This window comes from Mus musculus, chromosome 11 (assembly GCF_000001635.26).
Source record: "Mus musculus strain C57BL/6J chromosome 11, GRCm38.p6 C57BL/6J".
Classification (NCBI taxonomy): domain Eukaryota; kingdom Metazoa; phylum Chordata; class Mammalia; order Rodentia; family Muridae; genus Mus; species Mus musculus.
This window is the reverse complement of record NC_000077.6, coordinates 30,970,837-30,991,994: the sequence shown is the minus strand read 5'-3', so window position 1 is coordinate 30,991,994 and position 21,158 is coordinate 30,970,837. Positions and strand designations below refer to the sequence as shown.

The 21,158-nt window shown below is 39.2% G+C and overlaps 2 protein-coding genes across 5 annotated transcripts in view; one reads left to right on the top strand and one right to left on the bottom strand.

Moving 5' to 3' along the window:
* Positions 1–21,158, bottom strand: part of Asb3 (ankyrin repeat and SOCS box-containing 3) — a 148,313-nt gene that overhangs the window by 110,710 nt on the left and 16,445 nt on the right. The window lies entirely within an intron of this gene.
* On the top strand, positions 5,630–15,288 carry Chac2 (ChaC, cation transport regulator 2). 2 transcript variants are annotated; one of them, NM_026527.3, is made up of 3 exons: positions 5,630–5,883; positions 12,395–12,430; positions 14,249–15,288. In NM_026527.3, exons 1-3 carry the CDS (start codon positions 5,749–5,751, stop codon positions 14,612–14,614), a joined length of 537 nt encoding a protein of 178 aa, NP_080803.1. In that variant the 5' UTR covers positions 5,630–5,748; the 3' UTR covers positions 14,615–15,288. The 2 variants fall into 2 exon arrangements, with proteins under 2 accessions (NP_080803.1, NP_001277596.1); NM_001290667.1 differs by lacking the exon at positions 12,395–12,430.

The window sequence follows — 21,158 nt, the reverse complement described above, 5'->3', positions numbered from 1 at the left end:
TGGTCTACAAAGTGAATTCCAGGACAGCCAGGGCTATACAGAGAAACCCTGTCTCGAAACAAAACAAAACAACAACAACAACAAAAACCACATGATCATCTAATTAGATGCTGAGAAAGCACTTTACAAAATCCAACACCCGTTCATGATAAAAGTCTTGGAAAGATCAGGAATTCAAGGCCCATACCTAAACATAATAAAAGCAATATACAGCAAACTGGTAGCCAACAACAAAGGAAACGGAGAAAGACTTGAAGCAATCCCACTAAAATCATGGAGTAGACAAGGCTGCCCACTGTCTCCCTACCTATTCAATATCGTACTTAAAGTCCTAGCCAGAGCAATTAGACAATAAAAGGAGATCAAAGGAATACAAATTGGAAAGGAAGAAGTCAAAATATCACTCTTTGCAGATGATACGATAGCATATATAAGTGACCCCAAAAATTCCACCAGAGAACTCCTAAATCTGATAAACAACTCAGCAAAGTAGCTGGATATAAAATTAACTGAAACAAATCAGTGGCCTTTCTCTACACAAAGGATAAACAGGCTGAAAAAGAAATTAGAGAAACAACATATTTCACAATTGTCACAAATAATATAAAATACTTTGGTGTGACTCTTATCAAAGCAAGTGGAAGATCTATATGATAAGAACTTCAAGTCTCTGAAGAAAGAAATTGAAGATCTCAGAAGATGGAAAGATCTCCCATGCTCACAGACTGGTAGGATTAATATAGTAAAAATGGCTATTTTGCTGAAAGCTATCTACCTATTCAATGCAATCCCCATCAAAATTTCAACTCAATTCTTCATCTGGAATAACAAAAAACCCAGGATAGGAAAAACTATTCTCAACAATAAAAGAACTTCTGGTGAAATCACCATCCCTGACCTCCAGGTGTACTAAAGAGCAATTGTGATAAAAACTGCATGGTACTGGTACAAAGACAGACAGGTAGATCAGTGGAATAGAACTGAATACACAGAAGTGAACTCACACACCTATGGTCACTTGATCTTTGACAAAGGAGCTAAAACAATCCAGAGGAAAAAAGACAGCATCTTCAACAAATGGTGCTGGCTCAACTGATAAGTCAGCTTGCAGAAGAATGTAAATTGATCCATTCTTATCTCCTTCTACAAAGCTCAAGTCTAAGTGGATCAAGGAACTCCACATAAAACCAGAGACACTGAAACTTATAGAGGAGACAGTAGGGAAGAGCCTCGAAGATATGGGCACAGGGGGAAAATTCCTGAAGAGAACACCAATGGCTTGTGCTGTAAGATCAAGAATCGACAAAGGGGACCTTATAAAATTGCAAAGCTTCTGTAAGGCAAAGGATGCTGTCAATAAGACAAAAAGGCCACCAACAGATTGGGAAAAGATCTTACCAATTCTAAATCTGATAGAGGGCTAATATCCAATATATACAAAGAACTCAAGAAGTTAGACTCCAGAAAACCAAATAACCCTATTTAAAAATGGGGTACCGAGTTAAACAAAGAAAGAACCCAGATGCCCCTCAACAGAGGAATGGATACAGAAAATGTGGTACATCTACACAATGGAGTACTACTCAGCTATTAAAAAGAATGAATTTATGAAATTCCTAGGCAAATGGATGGACCTCGAGGGCATCATCCTGAGTGAGGTAACACATTCACAAAGGAACTCACACAATATGTACTCACTGATAAGTAGATATTAGCCCAAAACCTAGGATACCCAAGATATAAGATACAATTTCCTAAACACATGAAACTCAAGAAAAATGAAGACTGAAGTGTGGACACTATGCCCCTCCTTAGAAATGGGAACAAAACACCCTTGGAAGGAGTTACAGAGACAAAGTTTGGAGCTGAGATGAAAGGATGGACCATGTAGAGACTGCCTTATCCAGGGATCCACCCCATAATCAGCATCCAAACGCTGACACCATTGCATACCCTAGCAAGATTTTATCGAAAGGACCCAGATGTAGCTGTCTCTTGTGAGACTATGCTGGGGCCTAGCAAACACAGAAGTGGATGCTCACAGTCAGCTAATGGATGGATCACAGGGCTCCCAATGGAGGAGCTAGAGAAAGTACCCAAGGAGCTAAAGGGATCTGCAACCCTATAGGTGGAACAACATTATGAACTAACCAGTACCCCGGAGCTCTTGACTCTAGCTGCATATGTATCAAAAGATGGCCTAGTCGGCCATCACTGGAAAGAGAGGCCCATTGCACACGCAAACTTTATATGCCCCAGTACAGGGGAACGCCAGGGCCAAAAAGGGGGAGAGGGTGGGTAGGGGAATGGGGATGGGTGGGTATGGGGGACTTTTGGTATAGCATTGGAAATGTAAATGAGCTAAATACCTAATAAAAAATGGAAAAAAATTAAAAAAAAACGAATTCTCAACTGAGGAATACCGAATGGCTGAGAAGCACCTGAAAAAATGTTCAACATCCTTACTCATCAGGGAAATGCAAATCAAAACAACCCTGAGATCCCACCTCACAACAGTCAGAATGGCTAAAATAAAAAACTCAGGTGACAGTAGATGTTGGTTAGGATGTGGAGAAAGAGGAACGCTCCTCCATTGCTGGTGGAATTGCAAGCTTGTACAACCACTCTGGAAATCAGTTTGGTGGTTCCTCAGAAAATTGACATAGTACTACCTGAGGACCTAGCTATACCACTCCTGGGCATATACCCAGAAGATGCTCCAACTTGTAATAAGGACTCATGCTCTACTATGTTCATAGCAGCCTTATTTATAATAGCCAGAAGCTGGAAAGAACACAGATGTCCCTCAACAGAGGAATGGATACAGAATGTAGTACTACTCAGCCAATAAAAACAATGAATTTATGAAATTCTTAGACAAATAGATGGATCTGAAGGATATCATCCTAAGTGAGGTAACCCAATCACAATAGAACACACATGATATGCACTCTCTGATAAATGGATATTAGCCCAGAAGGTCAGAATAACCAAGATACAATTTGCAAAACCCATGAAACTCAAGAAGAAGGAAGACGAAAGTGTGGACACTTCAATCCTTCTTAGAAGGGGAAACAAAATTCCCATGGAAGGAGTTACAGAGACAAGTTTCGGGCACAGACTGAAGGCATGACCATCCAGAAACTGCCCCACCTGGGGATCCACCCCATAAACAGCCACCAAACCCAGACACTATTGCAGATGCCAACAAGAGCTTGCTGAAAGAAGACTGATATAGCTGTCTCCTGCGAGGCTCTGCCAGTGCCTGACTAATACAGAAGTGGATGCTCACAGCCATCCATTAGATGGAGCACAGTGTCCCCAATGAAGGAGCTAGAGAAAGCACCCAAGGAGCTGAAGGGGTTTGTAGCCCCACAGGAGGAAAAACAATATGAACTAACCAGTAACCCCCGACCTCTTGGGACTAAACCACCAATCAAAGAAAACTCACGGAGAGACTCATGGCTTTAGCTGCATATGTAGCAGAGGATGGCCTAGTTGGCCATCAATGGGAGGAGAGGGCCTTGGTCCTGTGAAGGATCTATGCCCCAGTATAGGGGAATGTCTGGACCAGGAAGAGGGAGTAGGTGGGTTGGGGAGCAGGGGAAGAGGGGAGAGGATAGGGGATTTTTGGAGGGGAAACTAGGAAAAGGGCTAACTATTGAAATGTAAATAAAGAAAATATCTAATAGGAAAAAAAAAGAAAAATGACAGCAAAGAGTTTAAGAAAAATAATTATGGCAAGCATTGTGAAACCACAACTTGTTATTTTATGGGGTCTCATGCCTTCTTCTGGTGTCTCTGAAGAGAGCAATGGTGGTGTATTCATATGCATAAAATAAATAAATAAATGTAATATATACGTATTTTTTTTCATTCTCTGAAGTTAGCATTTTCCTCTAGTATTGCTGAAGATCAAAAGCAGAAATCCTCATAAATGGGCAATCGCCCAACATTTCTAGACTTATTCCTCCATAAAGAATCAGAATGGTTGAAGTGAGAAATAGCACTAACTCAACAGATGATAGTATTTCTTAGAATGTTTGACCTCTTGGAGAGATGCATTAAACAAGTTTCTCCCCAGAAAAATGCAAATCCAAGCCAAATTTTCTACAGTTTAAGTAGTAACTGCTTCAACACTTTCAAAAGTCTGTATTTGAGTTCAGTGTTTGGAACCTTTATCTAGAGTGTGTATTTTAAAAATCCCTATAACTTAGGAGGAATTTTTTTTTTGCTTCCTTACTATTTATATCACTATAGCAACATTTAGGACATCAGCTTGCTTTTCAGTGGGGTGCCAATCAAAGACAAAAAACAAAGCTCTGTTCTTTTTGGGGGGAGGGAGTGTATATATATCACTTAATTTTCAATTTTTGAGAAATTCAAATACATAAAATATTATAATCTTAAGAATACAAAGAACACAACCCAAAGGAAGACTAAGAAAATATGTTTCCCAATAGTCAACAGTGGTTCTACATATTTTCCCACTAGTGTTTTTATCTAAAATTTAAGGTGTCCTGCCATAGTTCTGCAAGAATAGAACTGTCTGATGGGGAGGCAATGAAAATACTTAAGAGTTAAGAAGGAAATCCAGGAAAAACAATACATTTTAAACTAAATATAAGAATTCTCCTCAACCATCCAAATTAAGTGTTCAGTAAAGAATATTCATTATCCTCAAAGTTTCTTATTAAACAAAACAGCAGCCATTCACCTGAGAAAAGAAAAGGATTCTATAAGCAGCACTGTAAAAGCCACTGGTGAAGTAATGTAATGGGAGAGTGCACCTGCTCGTCTCTGAGCCTCCGAGATTAAGACTGAACAAACTGTTCTTTGAAGTTTAAATAAGTGGTAGGTTTCAAAAGTGAGAAAAATGGCTGAGGTGCCTACTTAACATCATAATAGGCACTGACTGCCAAGTTCTTCCTGCATCCTTCGGTCCTGATCTATTTCAGGACCCTCCTGCTGGCATACCCCAACCCCTACTCTAAACTTTTCCATCCCTAGGGCTGGGCTGACCTTCTAGCAGCAGCCCTTTCCTATATAATCCAACCAAATCCCTTTTGAGCCTCCAGGCTGCTGCACCTAGTCCCTCTCTCTCATCTTTCTTTCCCTCCCTCTTCTCACATGGCACAGCTCAGTTTGGTCCTGCCCACTGTGAACTGTTCCAGATGTCTCTTACTGTATAAAAACCTCTCTCCTTCATCATGCTTAAACAGTCCCGTTCTTCCCCCCCTCCCCCCAATCTGATAAGCAACTTCCATTAGAATCCAGTTGCTTTTTCACACACATAAAACTACTGTTTTGCTTCTATTTAAAAGCAAAGGACACAGGACTTGGTCATACAGATATTATACTTCCGGGATCTGCCACTCTGGCTGCTGTTTGATGTGGGCAGCTAGCCAATTTTCAAAGCACAACAAAATGACTACGTGCTAATTGTGGTGCCCTATAAGACAGGAGTCCTGCCTTTTCTCCTCTTTCAATTCTCACTAGAAAAAAAGGTGGGAGGGGTGCTGCTCCAACTCGAGAGTCGTAAAACTCTAAAGAATTGTGGGTAATGTAGTCCCCTGCCTCCCATTCCCTACCCCCACCCCTCCCGCACCATAGAAGCTCTGAAAACCCAGTGTGCTTTGCGCCGCACATCAGGCGAAGCCAGAGCGCCTGGCACTGCCCCAGCAGCCGGTTACTCCCCTCGGTAGCAGTCTCGTTCTGAAGTCCGAGTGCCGGTCAGGGTCCAGAAAGATGTGGGTGTTTGGTTATGGGTCCCTCATCTGGAAGGTGGACTTCCCCTACCAGGACAAGCTGGTTGGTTACATCACAAACTACAGTCGGCGCTTCTGGCAAGGTAGCACGGACCACCGCGGGGTCCCAGGCAAGGTAAGGAGCCAGCGCCTCATGCCCACCTACCCAGCAGAGCACTGGAACAGGATAAAGCTCTCAACTTCATTGGCCACCTGCCCTTGCCTCTCTCAAGAAGTGGATATCCTTAGGCCGCTTCAGAAGCCAGTAATTAGTTTCTAAAGCAGAAAGCACGGGCACAGGGAGCTCGCCCAAGGCTGAAGTGGCCAGGACAGCACCCTTATCTTGGCAACCTCTGCCACCCCACAAAATAATAAAGTTGAATTTTCATGTCACCACATGGTCAGTGTGTAAATTCGTTGATATGTCTATATTATGCCAGGTTTTTACTGGTCTGAATTTATATGTGCCTGTAAATTTCCAATTTATGTTTCCAATGTTTTAGTTTTAAAATGCCTAAGATCATGAAAGAACTAGTTTCCAGTCATTCCAATTTTTATGCCCATGGTGATTTTTTGATTGAGAGGTATAAGCAAAGTTATGTGAGGTTTGCAGTTCGTTCTGAGTAATGAATTGAAAATCTCCATTATTTGAATGTTCCTTCTCCATAGTTCTCTTGAATTATTAATGTAAATACAAATCATTGGATCTGTTTTTCAGTTCGGTCATATAAAGCATTCAGCTCTCCAGGGGTTCAGAGTGTTAGAAGCAGCTCACTATTTGCCTTGGCTACAAAAAAAAAAAAAAAAAAAAAAAAAAAATCTGTGGAAAAAAAAAGTTAAACAAGTATGAACTAGTAACTTGTTTGGTTAATATCTAACCTTTGGTTTTGAATGTTCCTGTGTTCTCCAACATACTCTTAAAATTAGCCTAGTCTGCTGGTACAAAATTGTAATCCAAAAGAATATCACAAGTTCAATACTGGCCTGGACCTCAAGCTCAGAAACAAGTCTGGGAATATAGCTTAGTAGTAGAGTTCTTACCTAGTGCATGCAAGGCCCTGCCCGAGTTCAATTCCCAGCACCATTTTTAAAAAATACTCTAAAGCATAATATTCTGAAATACTGGAAACCAAGTATCAGAAGAGATTTTAGGAAAGGGAAAGATCACAGTGTGTACCTGCTCAAAAGATACAGGCTTTAAATCAGGAAGAGCATCTGAGGTAGAACCATTCTAACTACAGTTTGTCAATTTAGAATTAAGGTAGACTTTCCTGGCCTGGTGGAACCCAAACAGAGGCCAATGTTTATTTACATCAACAGAAACACCATAACCAAAGAATTACCAAGACTACTATAAAACAATATTTAAAATATTAAAGAATTAAAATAAATAAAATGCCTTTTAGGTATATATATGTATGTATGTATATGTATGTATGTATGTATATATATATATATATACCTTAAACTAGCTTTTCATTTTAATAACCAAACATTAAGCAGGCAGGTATGTGGTTATGACTGCATATTTTACAACATAGGCTCAATCAAAGGGTATCTTTCTTACATAGCACATTAAGATATGTGTACTGTCACGCAGACTGCTGGTAAAAAAAAAAATTGTCTAATCAATACAATATTTCTTTAAAAGTCCATGGTTTGTTTTCAGATTTTGTTGTTGTGATGGTTTTGTTTTGTGGTGGTGCTGTTTGTGTATATCAGTTTTAAAAAGTAGGATCAGAGACCCCAGCATAACCGTACACATCTTTAATGCCAGCACTTGGGAGGCAGATGCATGTGAATCTCTGAATTGAGGCCAGAGCTACATAGTTAAGACCCTGTCTTTGGGAAGATGGGGTCAATGGTTCTTTAAAAGGAAAAGATAACTTTTTAAAATTACATTTTTAATAAGGCCAGAGATGTAGCTCATCAAGTAAAGGACAAGACTGACTCCTACAAGGTACCCTCTGACCTCAACACACAAGCCATGGCACAGGTGTGTACATAGAAAGTAAATAAATGTTAAAAAAAAAAAAAGTAGTAAGAGATCTATCAAAGCCAATGTTTCTTTGTGCTTCAGCTCACTAAGACTTAAAGGGCGTTGGCTAATAGTTTTACACCTTTCATTTCAAAATAACAACGAGGAAAACATAGAACATTAACAGAACTTTTTAGCACTAAATATATTCCTTTTTTTTCCCCTTGGTTTTTCAAGGCAGGATTTCTCTGTGTAGCCCTGGCTGTCCTGGAACTCACTCTGTAGACCAGGCTGGCCTCGAACTCAGAAATCTGCCTGCCTCTGCCTCCCAAGTGCTGGAATTAAAGTCATGTGCCACCACTGCCCAGCACTAAATATATTTCAAATACAGTATTCTGTTAAAGAACTAGACAAAACAACCTAACTTGACTTCACATTTGTCTAAATGTAACTATCTAGACAAAAATAAAAAAGAATATTCCAGAACTATTCAGCAACTTGGAATGACTCAGATAATTCTTAGGATATAAACTGTATTTTTACAAAAGTATGTACCCAGTAAGTTAGTTATAAGAATGGCAGCTATACAGATGTAAGGCTTGTTTCATATAGTGTAGTAGAGAGAATTGTTTGCTTGAATTTCTTCATTAAACTTTAATTTCTTCCTAGGTTTCTGTTTATTTTTAGAGACAGTCTCACTATGTACTTCTGGCTGGCATGGAAGTCACATTGAAGATCAAGCTGACCTCAAACTCAGAGATCCAACTTTCTCTGCCTCCCAGAACGCAGGGACTAAAGGCCTGTGCCACCATACCTAGCTTCTACATTTACTTAAATACATCTGTATCACAAAAATGACTGGTTTTCAACAAAGGGAAGATTTGACTTAAGAGAATTTTCTCCAAAATTATAACTGCAAAAAAGGAAGCTTGTTTTATTTTGTTTTGTTTGCTATAGGGTCTTGTATAGCCCAAGCTGTTTTGAAACTTGCTATATAGCAAACATGACCATGAATTCCTGATTCTCCTTTCTGCACCTCCCACGTACTCTAGAATAAAGTGTATGTCGTCACACACACTTGGCAAAAGAATCATTTTAATTTGAAAAATCAGAAATATTTACTAAATCCTTAACTTTCCTAGATTAAAAGCATTCCCCGTCATCCAATAAAAACACCAATCATCGCCGGGCATGGTGGCGCATGTCTTTAATCCCAACACTTGGGAGGCAGAGGCAGGCGGATTTCTGAGTTTGAGACCAGCCTGGTCTACAAAGTGAGTTTCAGGACAGCCAAGGCTTCACAGAGAAACCCTGTCTCGGAAAACCAAAAACCAAAAACCAAAAACCAAAAACCAAAAACCAAAAAAAAAAAAAAAAAAAAAACAAAACAAAACAAAAAAAAAAACAAAAAAACACCAATCATAACTTATTAATAAAACAACTCCCAATCCTATTCATTTTGAAGACCTCTTCTTAGCCACAGATGCTGATGCACACTTGTAATCATTGAATAGAGGAGGCTGAAGCAAGAGGATTGCCACTTTGTGGCCAGCCTTGGCTACACAGAAAGACACTGTTTTATCTCAAAAATGAGGAAGGAAAAGAAAGTGACAACATGTAGCTCACCTAATGTTAACCCTACTACCACACAAACTGGGGTGTGAAAAAAACCTCACTGCTATACTCAGGAGGTAGAGGTGGTACATCAGAAGTTCTAAATCATCCTTAGCTATACTGTGAGTAGCTGGCAAGCCTGGGCTACACAAGACTCTATCTTTAAAAACTAAATAAATAAACTAAGAAAAGAACCCTTTCTTCAGTTTCATTGCTCCCTTATTAAAAAAAAATTTAGAAACATGTACTGTTTTTCAAAAATGTTCAAAGATGTGACAGTAAGAGTTATATAAAGAAGACTTTTTAAGAGTTCTGAATGTTTATTTTATATTAATATTAGCACATTTATAATAATTTCATATTTCATACACACAGGCATGCATGCACCTTGATCATAGAACCCCCCCATTACCTTTTCTCCTCTTGTCTTTTCCCACTCCTGCTTATCCCTGCCCTCTTGTTCAAACTGAACTTTTCATTAGTGTTGCTTAGGAGGAGCATGAGTGAGGGTTTATCGAAGAAGCATGCAACTTTTAAGTAGATTCATCACTGAAGAAAGACTCTGTCCCAGAAACCATTGGGACATTCATGAGCCCCTCCCTACTTGGTCAGTAGATGCTCGTGGGGACATAAGCCACCCTTCTACACGACAGAATATTGATGTGCCCAGTTATGGGCAAGCCTGGGGCAAGTAATTAGAGCTGATGTGGAGTGTAGAGACCACTTTATGCCTAGAAGAAGAGTTCCATAATACTCCATCCCTTTCTTTGATTCTACTTTGTCTCTGGTTCCTCCTTTTTTGGTGATGTCCCTTAAGCTCTAGATAGTCAGTGGTACAGGCCAAAAAAAAATAGTCATTTTTCCACTCAGAATCATCAGTCTCAGCAGTAACTTCCACTCACTGCACAAAGAAAATTTGGGAACCAAAGCTGACAACAGTAGTTACCTATGGGTACAGACATAAATGTTTAGAAGGTACTTTGAGAGGCACAAAATGTCCATTTAGTAAGCTAATCATAAATATTTCCCCACTATTGCCTGTGTCCATGTCTCTCACAGGCTCTCTCACCTAGGTTTAAAGTTCCAGGCATGAATTGCGTCCTGAGGAGTGGTCCTCAAATCGAAGTAGAAAATAGTTCATTGTCCCCATAACAGCCACTATCACTGCAGTGGGCTCATTTTGATTGGGAGGTCAGTAGTGTTGCATGTAGAGTCCAAAATTGAGTAAAACTTTCTTTTTTTAAGATATTTTCTTTATTTACATTTCAAATGTTATCCCCTTTCCTAGTTTCCCCTCTGAAAATCCCCTATCCCCTCCCCCCTCCCCAAAGAAGACATTTAAGTAAGTCAATATCTTGTTGAGAAAGGTAGGAAGGAATGGGGTTCCCAGTTTAGCAAAGCACCTTTAGTTTTATTCTATAGAATAGCACAACCTTGAAAGATTTAAAACCAGAAAGCTATTCTTGGCTCTCACTGGACTAGTAGGAAGCAAAATCAGAAGCAGGCAGAGAAATCTCTAAGGAGAAAATAGACTGATAGAAAAGAACCAAACTGGGTGAAGAGATGCCTCTGAGGCTCATACTGTTCTTGAAGAGCACCCAAGTTCAGTTCTCAACACTTAGCAATAGGCAACAAGCACACACCTGTAACTCCAGCTCCCAGAGGATCTCCTGCCCTCTTCTGGCCTCACATGCACATGCCCCCAAGACACATAGTTTTTAAATATTTACTTATTTATGGGGGGAGAGGAGTGTACATACACATACTTTTAAAAAACAAAACTATCAAGAATTGGATCAGCTGGGCAGGGGGGAAATGAGCTGAAATATAAAATGTGTCACCCTCACTGCAGGTATTTCTTACTCTGCACTCTTATTTCTTCCTCCTTCTATTTTAGCCACTATACATTTTACCAATCTGATATTCCCAAAATACTTCTTATCATAGCAATCACCTGCTACCCAAGTGCTACAGGTTTTAATTTCTAATTTCTCTCACATTTTAATGGCTTCTTGTTTCCATTGTTTCAATAACTTCAAGTTAGTGTTTTCACAAGTCTGCCTTTGTTTTTTTTTTTAGCCGAAGGTCCAAGATAGGCAAGTATCTATTTGTACTACTAACTGCACCATCACTCCCTCAACTCTGCCCTCTCACTTTACAAATCTGACTCTGTGCAATCTCCAGTCATCTTTCTGAATTGTCTCTCTTACATGGGGGAACCCTCTGCTACAAACAGCAGTCTCTGGAGGCTGAGACAAAGTTCACCAGGAATTCAAGACAAGCCTGTATACATAGTGAGTTCAAGACCAACCCAGGCTACACACAGAAAACTGTCTGAAAAGAACAATTGATTAATTAATTAGAATATAATTAATTAAAATGCACTTAGGCTACTATAGTCCTGCCAAGTAATCTGTCTTGTATATGAACAGTTTAAGGAAAAAGAAACAACAAAAAACCAAAAACAAACAAAAAACCCCAATTCTAAGCTAGGCTTGGCGGGCATGCTTATAAGCCTAGCACTTCAGAGGTAAAAGCAGGAGAAGCAAGAGTTCAAACCAAGCCTTAGCTGCATAGCAAGTTTGCGGTCACTCTAGGCTACCTGAGACTTTCTCTCAAAAAATAGTAAAGAGATGACAGATAGATAGATACAATGATCAATCTAGTATAAGCTTCTAAATAAGTCAATGAAACTTATTTATGAGGGCATAAAAGCAGCTACCTTGAAGCCCCCTATGGCATAAATACTAAAGTAAAGATACTTCATAGCTACAGGGGAAACCACTCATTCATTCACACCTGAGATCTAAGGATAGCCTAGCAGTGGTTCTGAAAGCATGAGCCTAAGAGTGTCACTAAGCCAGCTAGCAATACTTATTATAAGGGTCCAGACCTACAGAATCAGATCTGTTAGATGTGCAATGCCTTAACCTACTCCCTTAGACAAATGTAGTAGAGCTTTATTCTATTACAAGTTGCTAATGTTTAGTTATTTAATGAACTTTAATTTAGAAAAAACAAAACAAAACACTTTTTTCTACCTTTTTCAAAACAGCCTGGAAGAGTTGTGACCCTTGTTGAAGATCCTGGGGTATGATATACTTTTTTTTTTAACATAGTTCTAATTAAATAAAATGTTAGCTCTGTATTTTAATAATCAGTGAAATTTTGTTAGTCATCACAGAAAATCTGAATTAAACAAAGTCTGGAACTCTTTTCTAGATTGGTTTTGGGGTTGTTTGTTTTTATATATATATATATAATATATGTATATATGTATATATATATTAATATTATATCCAGACCAGTTCCCCTCCTCCTTTCCTTGCACACCCTCCCTCCCCCAGCCCACCTCTCTTCTATTACCCTTCAGAAAAGGACAGGCTTCCCAAGCACAGCAGCCAAACAGGGCAGATCAGGTTGCATGCAGTAAGACTAGGCATCTTCCCTAAGCAGGACAAGACAACCCAGAAGAGAAAAAGGGTCCTAAAAGCAGGCAAAAGAGGCAGAGACAGCCCTGCTGGTACTGCTAGGAAGTCTAAGCCACCCAATTATAACAGATAAAACATGAGTTTGACCTAGGTTTTAGGGTTTGTTTGGTTGTTCAGGTTTGGTGGTTTGGGGATTTCAAGACAGGGGTTCTCTGTATGGTCCTGACTGTCCTGGATTAAAAGCGTGCACCATCACCACCCACTGCCCGGTTTCTTTTCTGTACCAAGGGGAAAGTTACAATCAGAACTCAAAAAGCAACAAAATACAACCAAATCATATGTAATCTCCTTCTTACAACTTTCTAAGTGAGTCTGATGACTGAGAATTTTGTGATCCTCTTTAACACAATGGGGACAGGCTCCACGTGTCCAGATTATGACTAAGAATCAAAAGCACTCTAGAAATTTGCCTGGAATCAGGGATTTTTCAGTAAAAACAAAAATGTCTAACTGATTTTATAAACAGCACTTATGATTCTGAAACGAGTCTGAAGCACTCAAAACTTCATGGACAGTACCCAGTTTCTTTAAAGTTGGGGAAAAATTATACAAAACAAAAATCAAGCAGCACCGCTACTGCTGCTATTGCCACCTGTCTATAATCAGCAAGCCACGGCAGAAGAATGAAAAGTTCAAGGCCGGCCTTGTTCAAAATGCTAGTCCTTATCTGAAAATTAAAAAAAAAAAAAAAAAAGGTAAACATTAGTACCATTAATTACAGTCTTGATTACAAAATGCTTTCAACAGTTTATAGTGGAAAAGCCATCTAAAAGTACTTTATCCTCAAACCAATGACTGGAACTCCTAGTGAGCAAATGGCGCCTTTCTTCCACAGAATTTAATGATCAGTGAACACTTTTTATTAGTTTAAAAATAAGACCTAATATAAACTTTTGATGGAAGGGACTTGCTGTGCTTGATACAAATCAATTACTTATTCAAAATAAAGCATTTTATTTACTTATTAAAAAATACCATTTTAGAGGCCCCCAACACACATACAGTAGAGGGAGGACTGCTGGGTCCGTGTTCATTCAGAGATGATGTACCTAACCCTCAAGAGCCTGGAAGCCCCAGGGAGTTTAGAGGTCAGGTGGGGTGGGGCATGGGGATATCCATGTGGAGACAGGGGATGGGGAGGAGGTATGGGATGTGGAACAGTCAGAGGGGGATGGGTGGGCTCATAAAATATGGAGTGTAAAAAAAAATCAATCAATCAATCAAAAAGGCAGCATTTTAAAAGCTGCTTTTCTTAATCTACCACTTTGAGGCACATTAAAACAAAACTTCATTGACTTCTAAGACTATTAGATATCTTAGGTCATTAGACTATTAGATATCTTAGGTCATAAATTATCTTCACCTACTTTGATAGCCTTATAAATACAAAACCGTATATTCTTTTCATTTTTCAACAGGGCAGTGTATGGGGTGTTGCTTACAAACTACCAGTAGGAAAAGAAGAGGAAGTAAAAACATACCTTGACTTCAGAGAGAAAGGAGGCTACAGAACTACGACAGTCATTTTTTATCCAAAAGATTCCACAACAAAACCATTCAGTGTTTTGCTCTACATTGGAACATGTGATAATCCTAACTATCTTGGCCCTGCACCTCTGGAAGATATTGCTGAACAAATTTTTAATGCAGCTGGTCCAAGTGGAAGAAATACAGAATATCTTTTTGAACTTGCAGATTCTGTTAGGAAACTTGTACCAGAAGATGCAGACGAGCATCTCTTCTCTTTGGAAAAATTAGTAAAGGAACGCTTAGAAGGAAAATAGAAACTGATTTGCATACAGAGTCACCAACGCACCCAAAGAGGCAAGAGTTTTAGTCTTCAGAAAATAACATCAGTACAGAACATCAGTATGTTTTAGACATTCTTCCTTGAAGATCTTACTATTTAATATTGTAATTGGAATATCATCTAGATTTACGATGTCTTTGCAAGTGTCCTGAAACATATCCAACAGATTCTCACAATGGGAAAGAGTTCACGTTGTAAAAGTGATTTCCTAGTTATACTACATTTCAACATTTGTTCATTAGAAATGCAGGTCTCAATTAACTTCCTGTTTCTATTAGAATAACCATGGTTTGTTGTACGTAAGTTTAAAATAATGTTATTAGAAATATAGAAGAGGTAAGGTTACAGCACTGATTGTTAATATCCTTGTTATTTGGAATTAAATGAACCTAAAATTTAGACCAAAAGAAATTGTACTTTTCTTTTAATGTAAATTATCCCTTTGGGATTATAATATGCTTTCTATTCCTTTGGGTTAAGAAGGTATTTTATAACCAAGAAAACTACATAGAGCTATCCATATATAAAACCACTATGATAATCATATTTACTTTGTATTTATTTCATAATGAAACTTTAAAATAAAAGATAGGTTTTCTGGTGGAAACATAATAAAAATTGTGTTTAAAACAGATTTTACAATTATAATTTCTCTAAGTGTCATTTCTGATTATAGTCTATATTTTTCTTATTTATATATTGTCACATAAATAAAAGCATCAACTGTTTATGTGGCTACATAATCAGGAAGCTAATTCTCCAATTATTTAATTTCATAAAATTATCCTTGATTTTTGTCTTTTTTCTTTTAAATTGGTTATTTATTTACTTTACATCCCCATTGCAGCTTCCCTTCCCTCGCCTTCCAGCCCTTCCCTCTCACCTCTCCTCCCCCTACTCCTCATAAAAAGAAGAGGCTTCCCATGTAAATCTCCTGGCCTTGGCATATCAAGTGGCAGTAAGATTAGGCACATCTTTTATTGTGGATAGACTAGGCAGCCTAATTAGGGGGAAGGGATCCAAAGGCATGCAATGTAGTCAAAGGCCTGCTCCCTCCTTTGGAGTCCCACATGAAGAACCAGTTGCACAACTGTTACGTATGGGCAGAGGGCCTAGGTCAGTCCCCGACATGCTCTCTGGTTGGCAGTTCAATCTCTGAGCCCCTATTGTGCCAAGGTTAATTGATTTTGTAGGTTTTCCTGTGGTGTCTGACACCTTTTGCTCCTTCAATCCTTCCGCTCCTTCTTCCACAGGATTTCCCAAGCTCTACTTAATGTTTGTCAGTGGCTCTCTGCATCAGTTTCCATTAGTTGCTAGATAAAACTTCTCTGATAACATTCATGCTAGGCTCATATCTGCAAGTATAGCATAATACCAAAAACAGTCTCAGGAGTGGGCGCCCCCTCATGTCATGGGTCTCAAGGTGAGCTAGACATTGGTTGGTCATTCCCTCAAATTCTGTTCCATCTTTTACCCCTGGACATCTTGTTGGCAGGAAAAATTGAGGATCTGAGGTTTTGTGGCTGGGTTGGTGTTCCAGTCCTTCCATTAGAGTCTTGCCTGGTTACAAGAGATGACTGGTTCAGGATCCATATGCCCCATTGCTCAGAGTCACCCTAATAGATTCCTGAGAGTTTCCCTTGTCCTATCTCATGCGAGATGCTTCCCTCCCAATCCAGTTCTCTCTCCCAGTACTCTCTCCCTCTGACCTCTCCCAAATTTGTCTCTCTTGTTCTCATTCCCCATCCTCTCTCCCACCTAGTCCCATCCCATCTACCCCAGATTTCTAATCTATTTCTCTTCTCAGTGAGATTCAAGCATCCCTGCTTAGGCCCTCTTGTAAGTGAGTACAGACCATGTTTGTTATTCTGGATCTGGCTTACCTCACTCAGGATGACCTTTTCTAAATTCATCCATTTGCCTGCAAATTTCATTGTTTTTAATAGCTGGGTAATACTCCATTGTATAAATGTGCCACCTTTTCTTTATCCATCCTTCAGTTGAGGGACATCTAGGTTTGTTTCCAATTTCTGGCTTCTATGAATAAAGCTGTTTTGAATATAGATAAGCAAGTGTATTGGGGGGGGGGGTGGAACTTCTTTTAGGTATATGTCCAGGAATGGTATATGAAGTGGAAACTTGAAACTTGAGGGTTCTTTGTAAAGTCAGTTGGGTGGTGTTTTGCTGGGGCAAAACATGACAGAACAATGCATTCCAGTGGACACAAGTGTAAAAGGCTAAGGAAACTTGTGAAGGAACATTGCACTAAAGCAGACACAGGAGAGATGCTCTGCTAAAGCAAGCACGTGAAAGGAAACTTGATGAAGGATTCTTTGCTAACAACATGCATTTATTGGCCCTCCTTACATTGTATAGTTGAGCTGCATTTGTCAGAACTCCATAGAGAGAAACACACCAAAATATATATATATATATATATATATATATATATATATATCTGGTGGTGTAGTACAGATTCTTGCCATTTCCACAGACTCAGGCTGATTAGATGCACATGCTGAGACAAGATACGTAGAGGACACGTGATGTTTGGAAGGGTATAAATAGGACTTTGTGGAGTGAGAGACAGAGCTTGGCTTGCTGGTACAGTTAGCTGTGCAATGCTTATGGGTCTCACATCTTCACTGATTTTCCCTTCCCTGAAAAAGGCATAGCCAAGAACTTCTCCTGGTGTCACCTTTTGGTGCCTCCTGCTGTCTATGCTAGGTTGTGTCACCACTAGCTGCTGATTCCTGTTTGATTCTGCAAACAGGACTGCTGATATTTCTGTGAGGTATTTGTGAGTGGATCAAGCTGTCATTGCCTGCTAACCTGTGAACTGAACTGAACTGCTGATTTCCAGACAACACATACAAGAGTTGCTCCAAAGAACCTTTCTAAACAGGTACACTTCCCCCATATCCTTTCTTTTCCACTACCTCTGCTGGGTGGTGGACTACAAGGGAAGTTAAAAAGCATTTAAGAACCATCATTAAAAATAAGGTTTGAAAAATAAAGTTACAGGTATAGCTACGTTTTGAGGTAATTCCATTCCCCGAGAAACTATCAAATTGATTTCCAAAATGGTTTGCACTCCTACCAGCACTGAAGAAGTGTTCCCCTTACTCCACATTCTCAAGAGCAGGTGTTGAAAATTTTGTTTAGATCTTTATCCCATTTTTTAATTGGGTTATTTGGTTTCTTGATGTCTAGTTTCTTGAGTTCTTTATGTATTTTTGGAAGTCAGCCCTGTCAGGTGTGGAGTTGGTGAAAATAATTTCCCATCTGTAGGCTGCTATATTGTCCTTTGACAGTGTCCTTTGGCTTACAGAAGCTTTTCAGTTTCATGAGGTCCCATTTATTAATTGCTACTCTAAGTGCCTGAGATGTTGGTGTTCTGTTCAGGAAGTTGTCTCCTCCTGTGCCAATGAATTCAAGGACATCCCCCACTTTCTGTTCTATCAGGTTTAGTATATATGGTTTTATGTTGAGGTCTTTGATCCATTTGAATTTGAGTTTTGCTCAGGGTGTTAGATTATGGATCTATTTACCTTCTTCTTCATGCAGACATCCAGTTAGACCAGCACCATTTGTTAAAGATGCTTTCTTTTTTTCTATGGTTTGGTTTTGGCTTCTTTGTTAAAAATCAAGTGTCCATAAATGTGTGGCTTTTCTTCTGGGTCTTCAATTTGATTCCATTGATAAAACTCATCAATTTTCATGCTAATACTATGGAGTTTTTATTACTATTGCTCCTTAGTACAGCTTGAAATCAGGGATGGTGATACCTCCAGAAGTTCTTTTATTGTACAGGATTGTTTTAGTTATCCTGGGTTTAGTCTCCTACTGTTCATGTGTGGAGTTCAACGTGTGACTTAGTCTTAGTAGTGTTTCTTTTACAACTGTGGGTGTCCTTTCATTTGGGGCACAGATATTCTGAATTTGAGTCATTAATATTGTTGGATTTTTTTTCCTTTGATTAGTATGAAGTGTATCTTTCTCCATCTCTTTTGATTAATTTTGGTCGAGAGTATACTTTACTAGATATTAGAGTGGCTACTTCAGCTTGCTTCTTGGGACCTTTTGCTTGAAAAACCTTTACTCTGAGGTATGTTTGATGTTGAGTTATGTTTCTTGTATGCACTAGAATGGTGGATCCTGCTTTCTCATCCATTTTGATAGTCTGTATCTTTATATTGGGGAATTGAGTCCACTGATACTGAGCAATACTAAAGATCAATGATTGTTAAGTCCTGTTATTTTTATGTTGGTGGTGGTAGTATGTAGGGGAAGGTGCATGCAAGTAAGTGCACACTTCCTTTCTTTTTGTTTACTGGTATGAAATTATTTATTTCCTGTGGGGTTTTTTGCGGTGTGTAGTTAACCTCCTTGGGTTAGAGTTTCCTTCTAGTATAATATATAGGGCTGAATTTGTGGGTAGATATTCTTTAAATTTGGTTTTGTTATGGAATAACTTGTTTTCTATGGTGATCGAAAGTATATAGCTAAGTATAGTAGTGTGGGTTGACATCTATGGTCTCTTAGAGACTGTAAAACATCTGCCCAGGCCCTTTGGGCTTTAGAGTCTCTCTTGAAAGTTGGGTATAATTCTAATAGACCTTTATATGTTACTTGGCCTATTTTCCTTGCAGCTTTTAATATCCTTTCTTTGTTCTGTATATTTAGTATTTTTATTATTATACGATGGGAGGATTTTCTTTTTGGTCCAATCTATTGTTCTGTAAACTTCTAAGTCCTGTAAACTTCTAAGTCCTGTAAACTTCTTTATGGCCATCTCTTTAGGTTAGGGAAGTTTTGTTCCAAAATGCTTTTACCCTTTTATTGATAAATGTATTATAACCGAGATAGAAAAAAGCTTTCTCCTCTCTAGTAAGACTAAGCCTGCCTTGCTGTTAAGAAAAAGACCTGTTCTGTCCTATGGCTAGGAAAAGCCTGCCTGCTTGGCCTGCTCTCTCTACAGTTTCTTCTTTATCCCTCACTCTCTCTGCATTCTGTTGTACCGCTCTCTTAAGGTCTAAGTTCCCTTTTAATTTTCTAAATTATTCTACTCTGTTGTCCTTCTTCCTCCTAATCTTGCTCTTTACGCCAGCTCTGATGTAATAATGCCATGCAATGGAATCATTCTTGGGGTTTGGATGGTTGGTTGGTTAGTTGGTTTCGTACCTTTCTTAGGGGACTACATCACATGGTTTCTTCAAGTATCCTTTTTTTTTCTATAAAAGTTCAAACATAAATTCAAATCATAAATTAAATAAGAAGTTTACACAATAGAATACTATACAACTATTAAAAACAAGGACATCATGAATTTTTCAGGCAAATGGATTGAACTAGGAAAGATCATCTTGAATGACCTAACCCAGACAGACACAAAAGGACATGCATGATATGTAACTCACTCATAAATGGATATTAAATATGAACTAACCAGTACCCCTAGAGCTCATATTTCTAGCTGCATTTGTAGCAGAAGATGGCCTAGTCACATCACAGGGAAGAGAGGCCCCTTGGTATTGCAAACTTTATATGCCCCAGTACAGGGGAATGCCAGGGCCAAGAAGTGGGAGTGGATGGGTAGGGGAGCAGGGCGGAGAGAGGGTATAGGGAACTTTCGGAATAGCATTTGAAATGTATATAAGGAAAATATCTAATAAAAAATAAATATAATAAATAAATAAATGTATATTAGCCATAAAGAACAGAATACCCATGATACACCCCCAGAGACCCAAAGACATTAAAGTAGGCCCAAGCAAGGACTCTTGAATCACACTTAGAAGGAGATAGGAGGCAGAGGGAGGAAGGGAATTGGCGGGGTGGGAGTTGGGGGAGGGAGGTGGGGAATAGGGAGGCAGGATCAAGTGTGGGCAGAGACAGGAGGGAGATTCAGTGGGCTAGAAGAATGAATGGAAATCTGCAGCTACCTGGGGTGGTGGGGAGGAGAGAATCATTAGGAAGTCCCAGAGATCTGGATTGAGAAAGCTCCCAGGAATCAATGCTGAAGAGCTTAGCTTGCCTAAGTAGGGACATGGAACCTGAAGAGGCTACCTCCTGTAGCCAGGCAGAACTCCCAGTGGAAGGATAGGGATGATAACCCACCCACAAAACTTTCCACCCAAAATTTGTCCTGTCTAAAAGAAATGCAGGAATAGAGCAGAGACCAAAAGAAAGGCCAACCAATAACAGGTCCAACTTGAAACCCATCCCATGGGCAAGCAGCAATCTCTGATATTATTAATGATTTTCTGTTATGCTTGCAGACAAGAGACTAGCATAACTGTCTTCTGAGAGTCTCAGCTCAGAAGTGAACTGAAACAGAAGCAGATACCCACAACCAAACATTAGATGAAGGTCAGTAACACTTATAGAAGAGCAGGGAGAAGGATTGAAGGCCTAGAAGCAGATGGGAATCCCACAGGAAGATCAACAGAGCCAACAAACCTGGACCCCAGGGAGCTCTCAGAAATCTGAGCCACCAACCAAAGAACATATATGAG

Coding starts and splice junctions, on each gene's coding strand:
- Chac2 (NM_026527.3), top strand. CDS start 5,749: ATGTGGGTGTTTGGTTATGGGTCCCTCATCTGGAAGGTGGACTTCCCC. Junction 5,884..12,394: donor ACCGCGGGGTCCCAGGCAAG/GTAAGGAGCCAG, acceptor TTTTCAAAACAG/CCTGGAAGAGTTGTGACCCT. Junction 12,431..14,248: donor CCCTTGTTGAAGATCCTGGG/GTATGATATACT, acceptor ATTTTTCAACAG/GGCAGTGTATGGGGTGTTGC.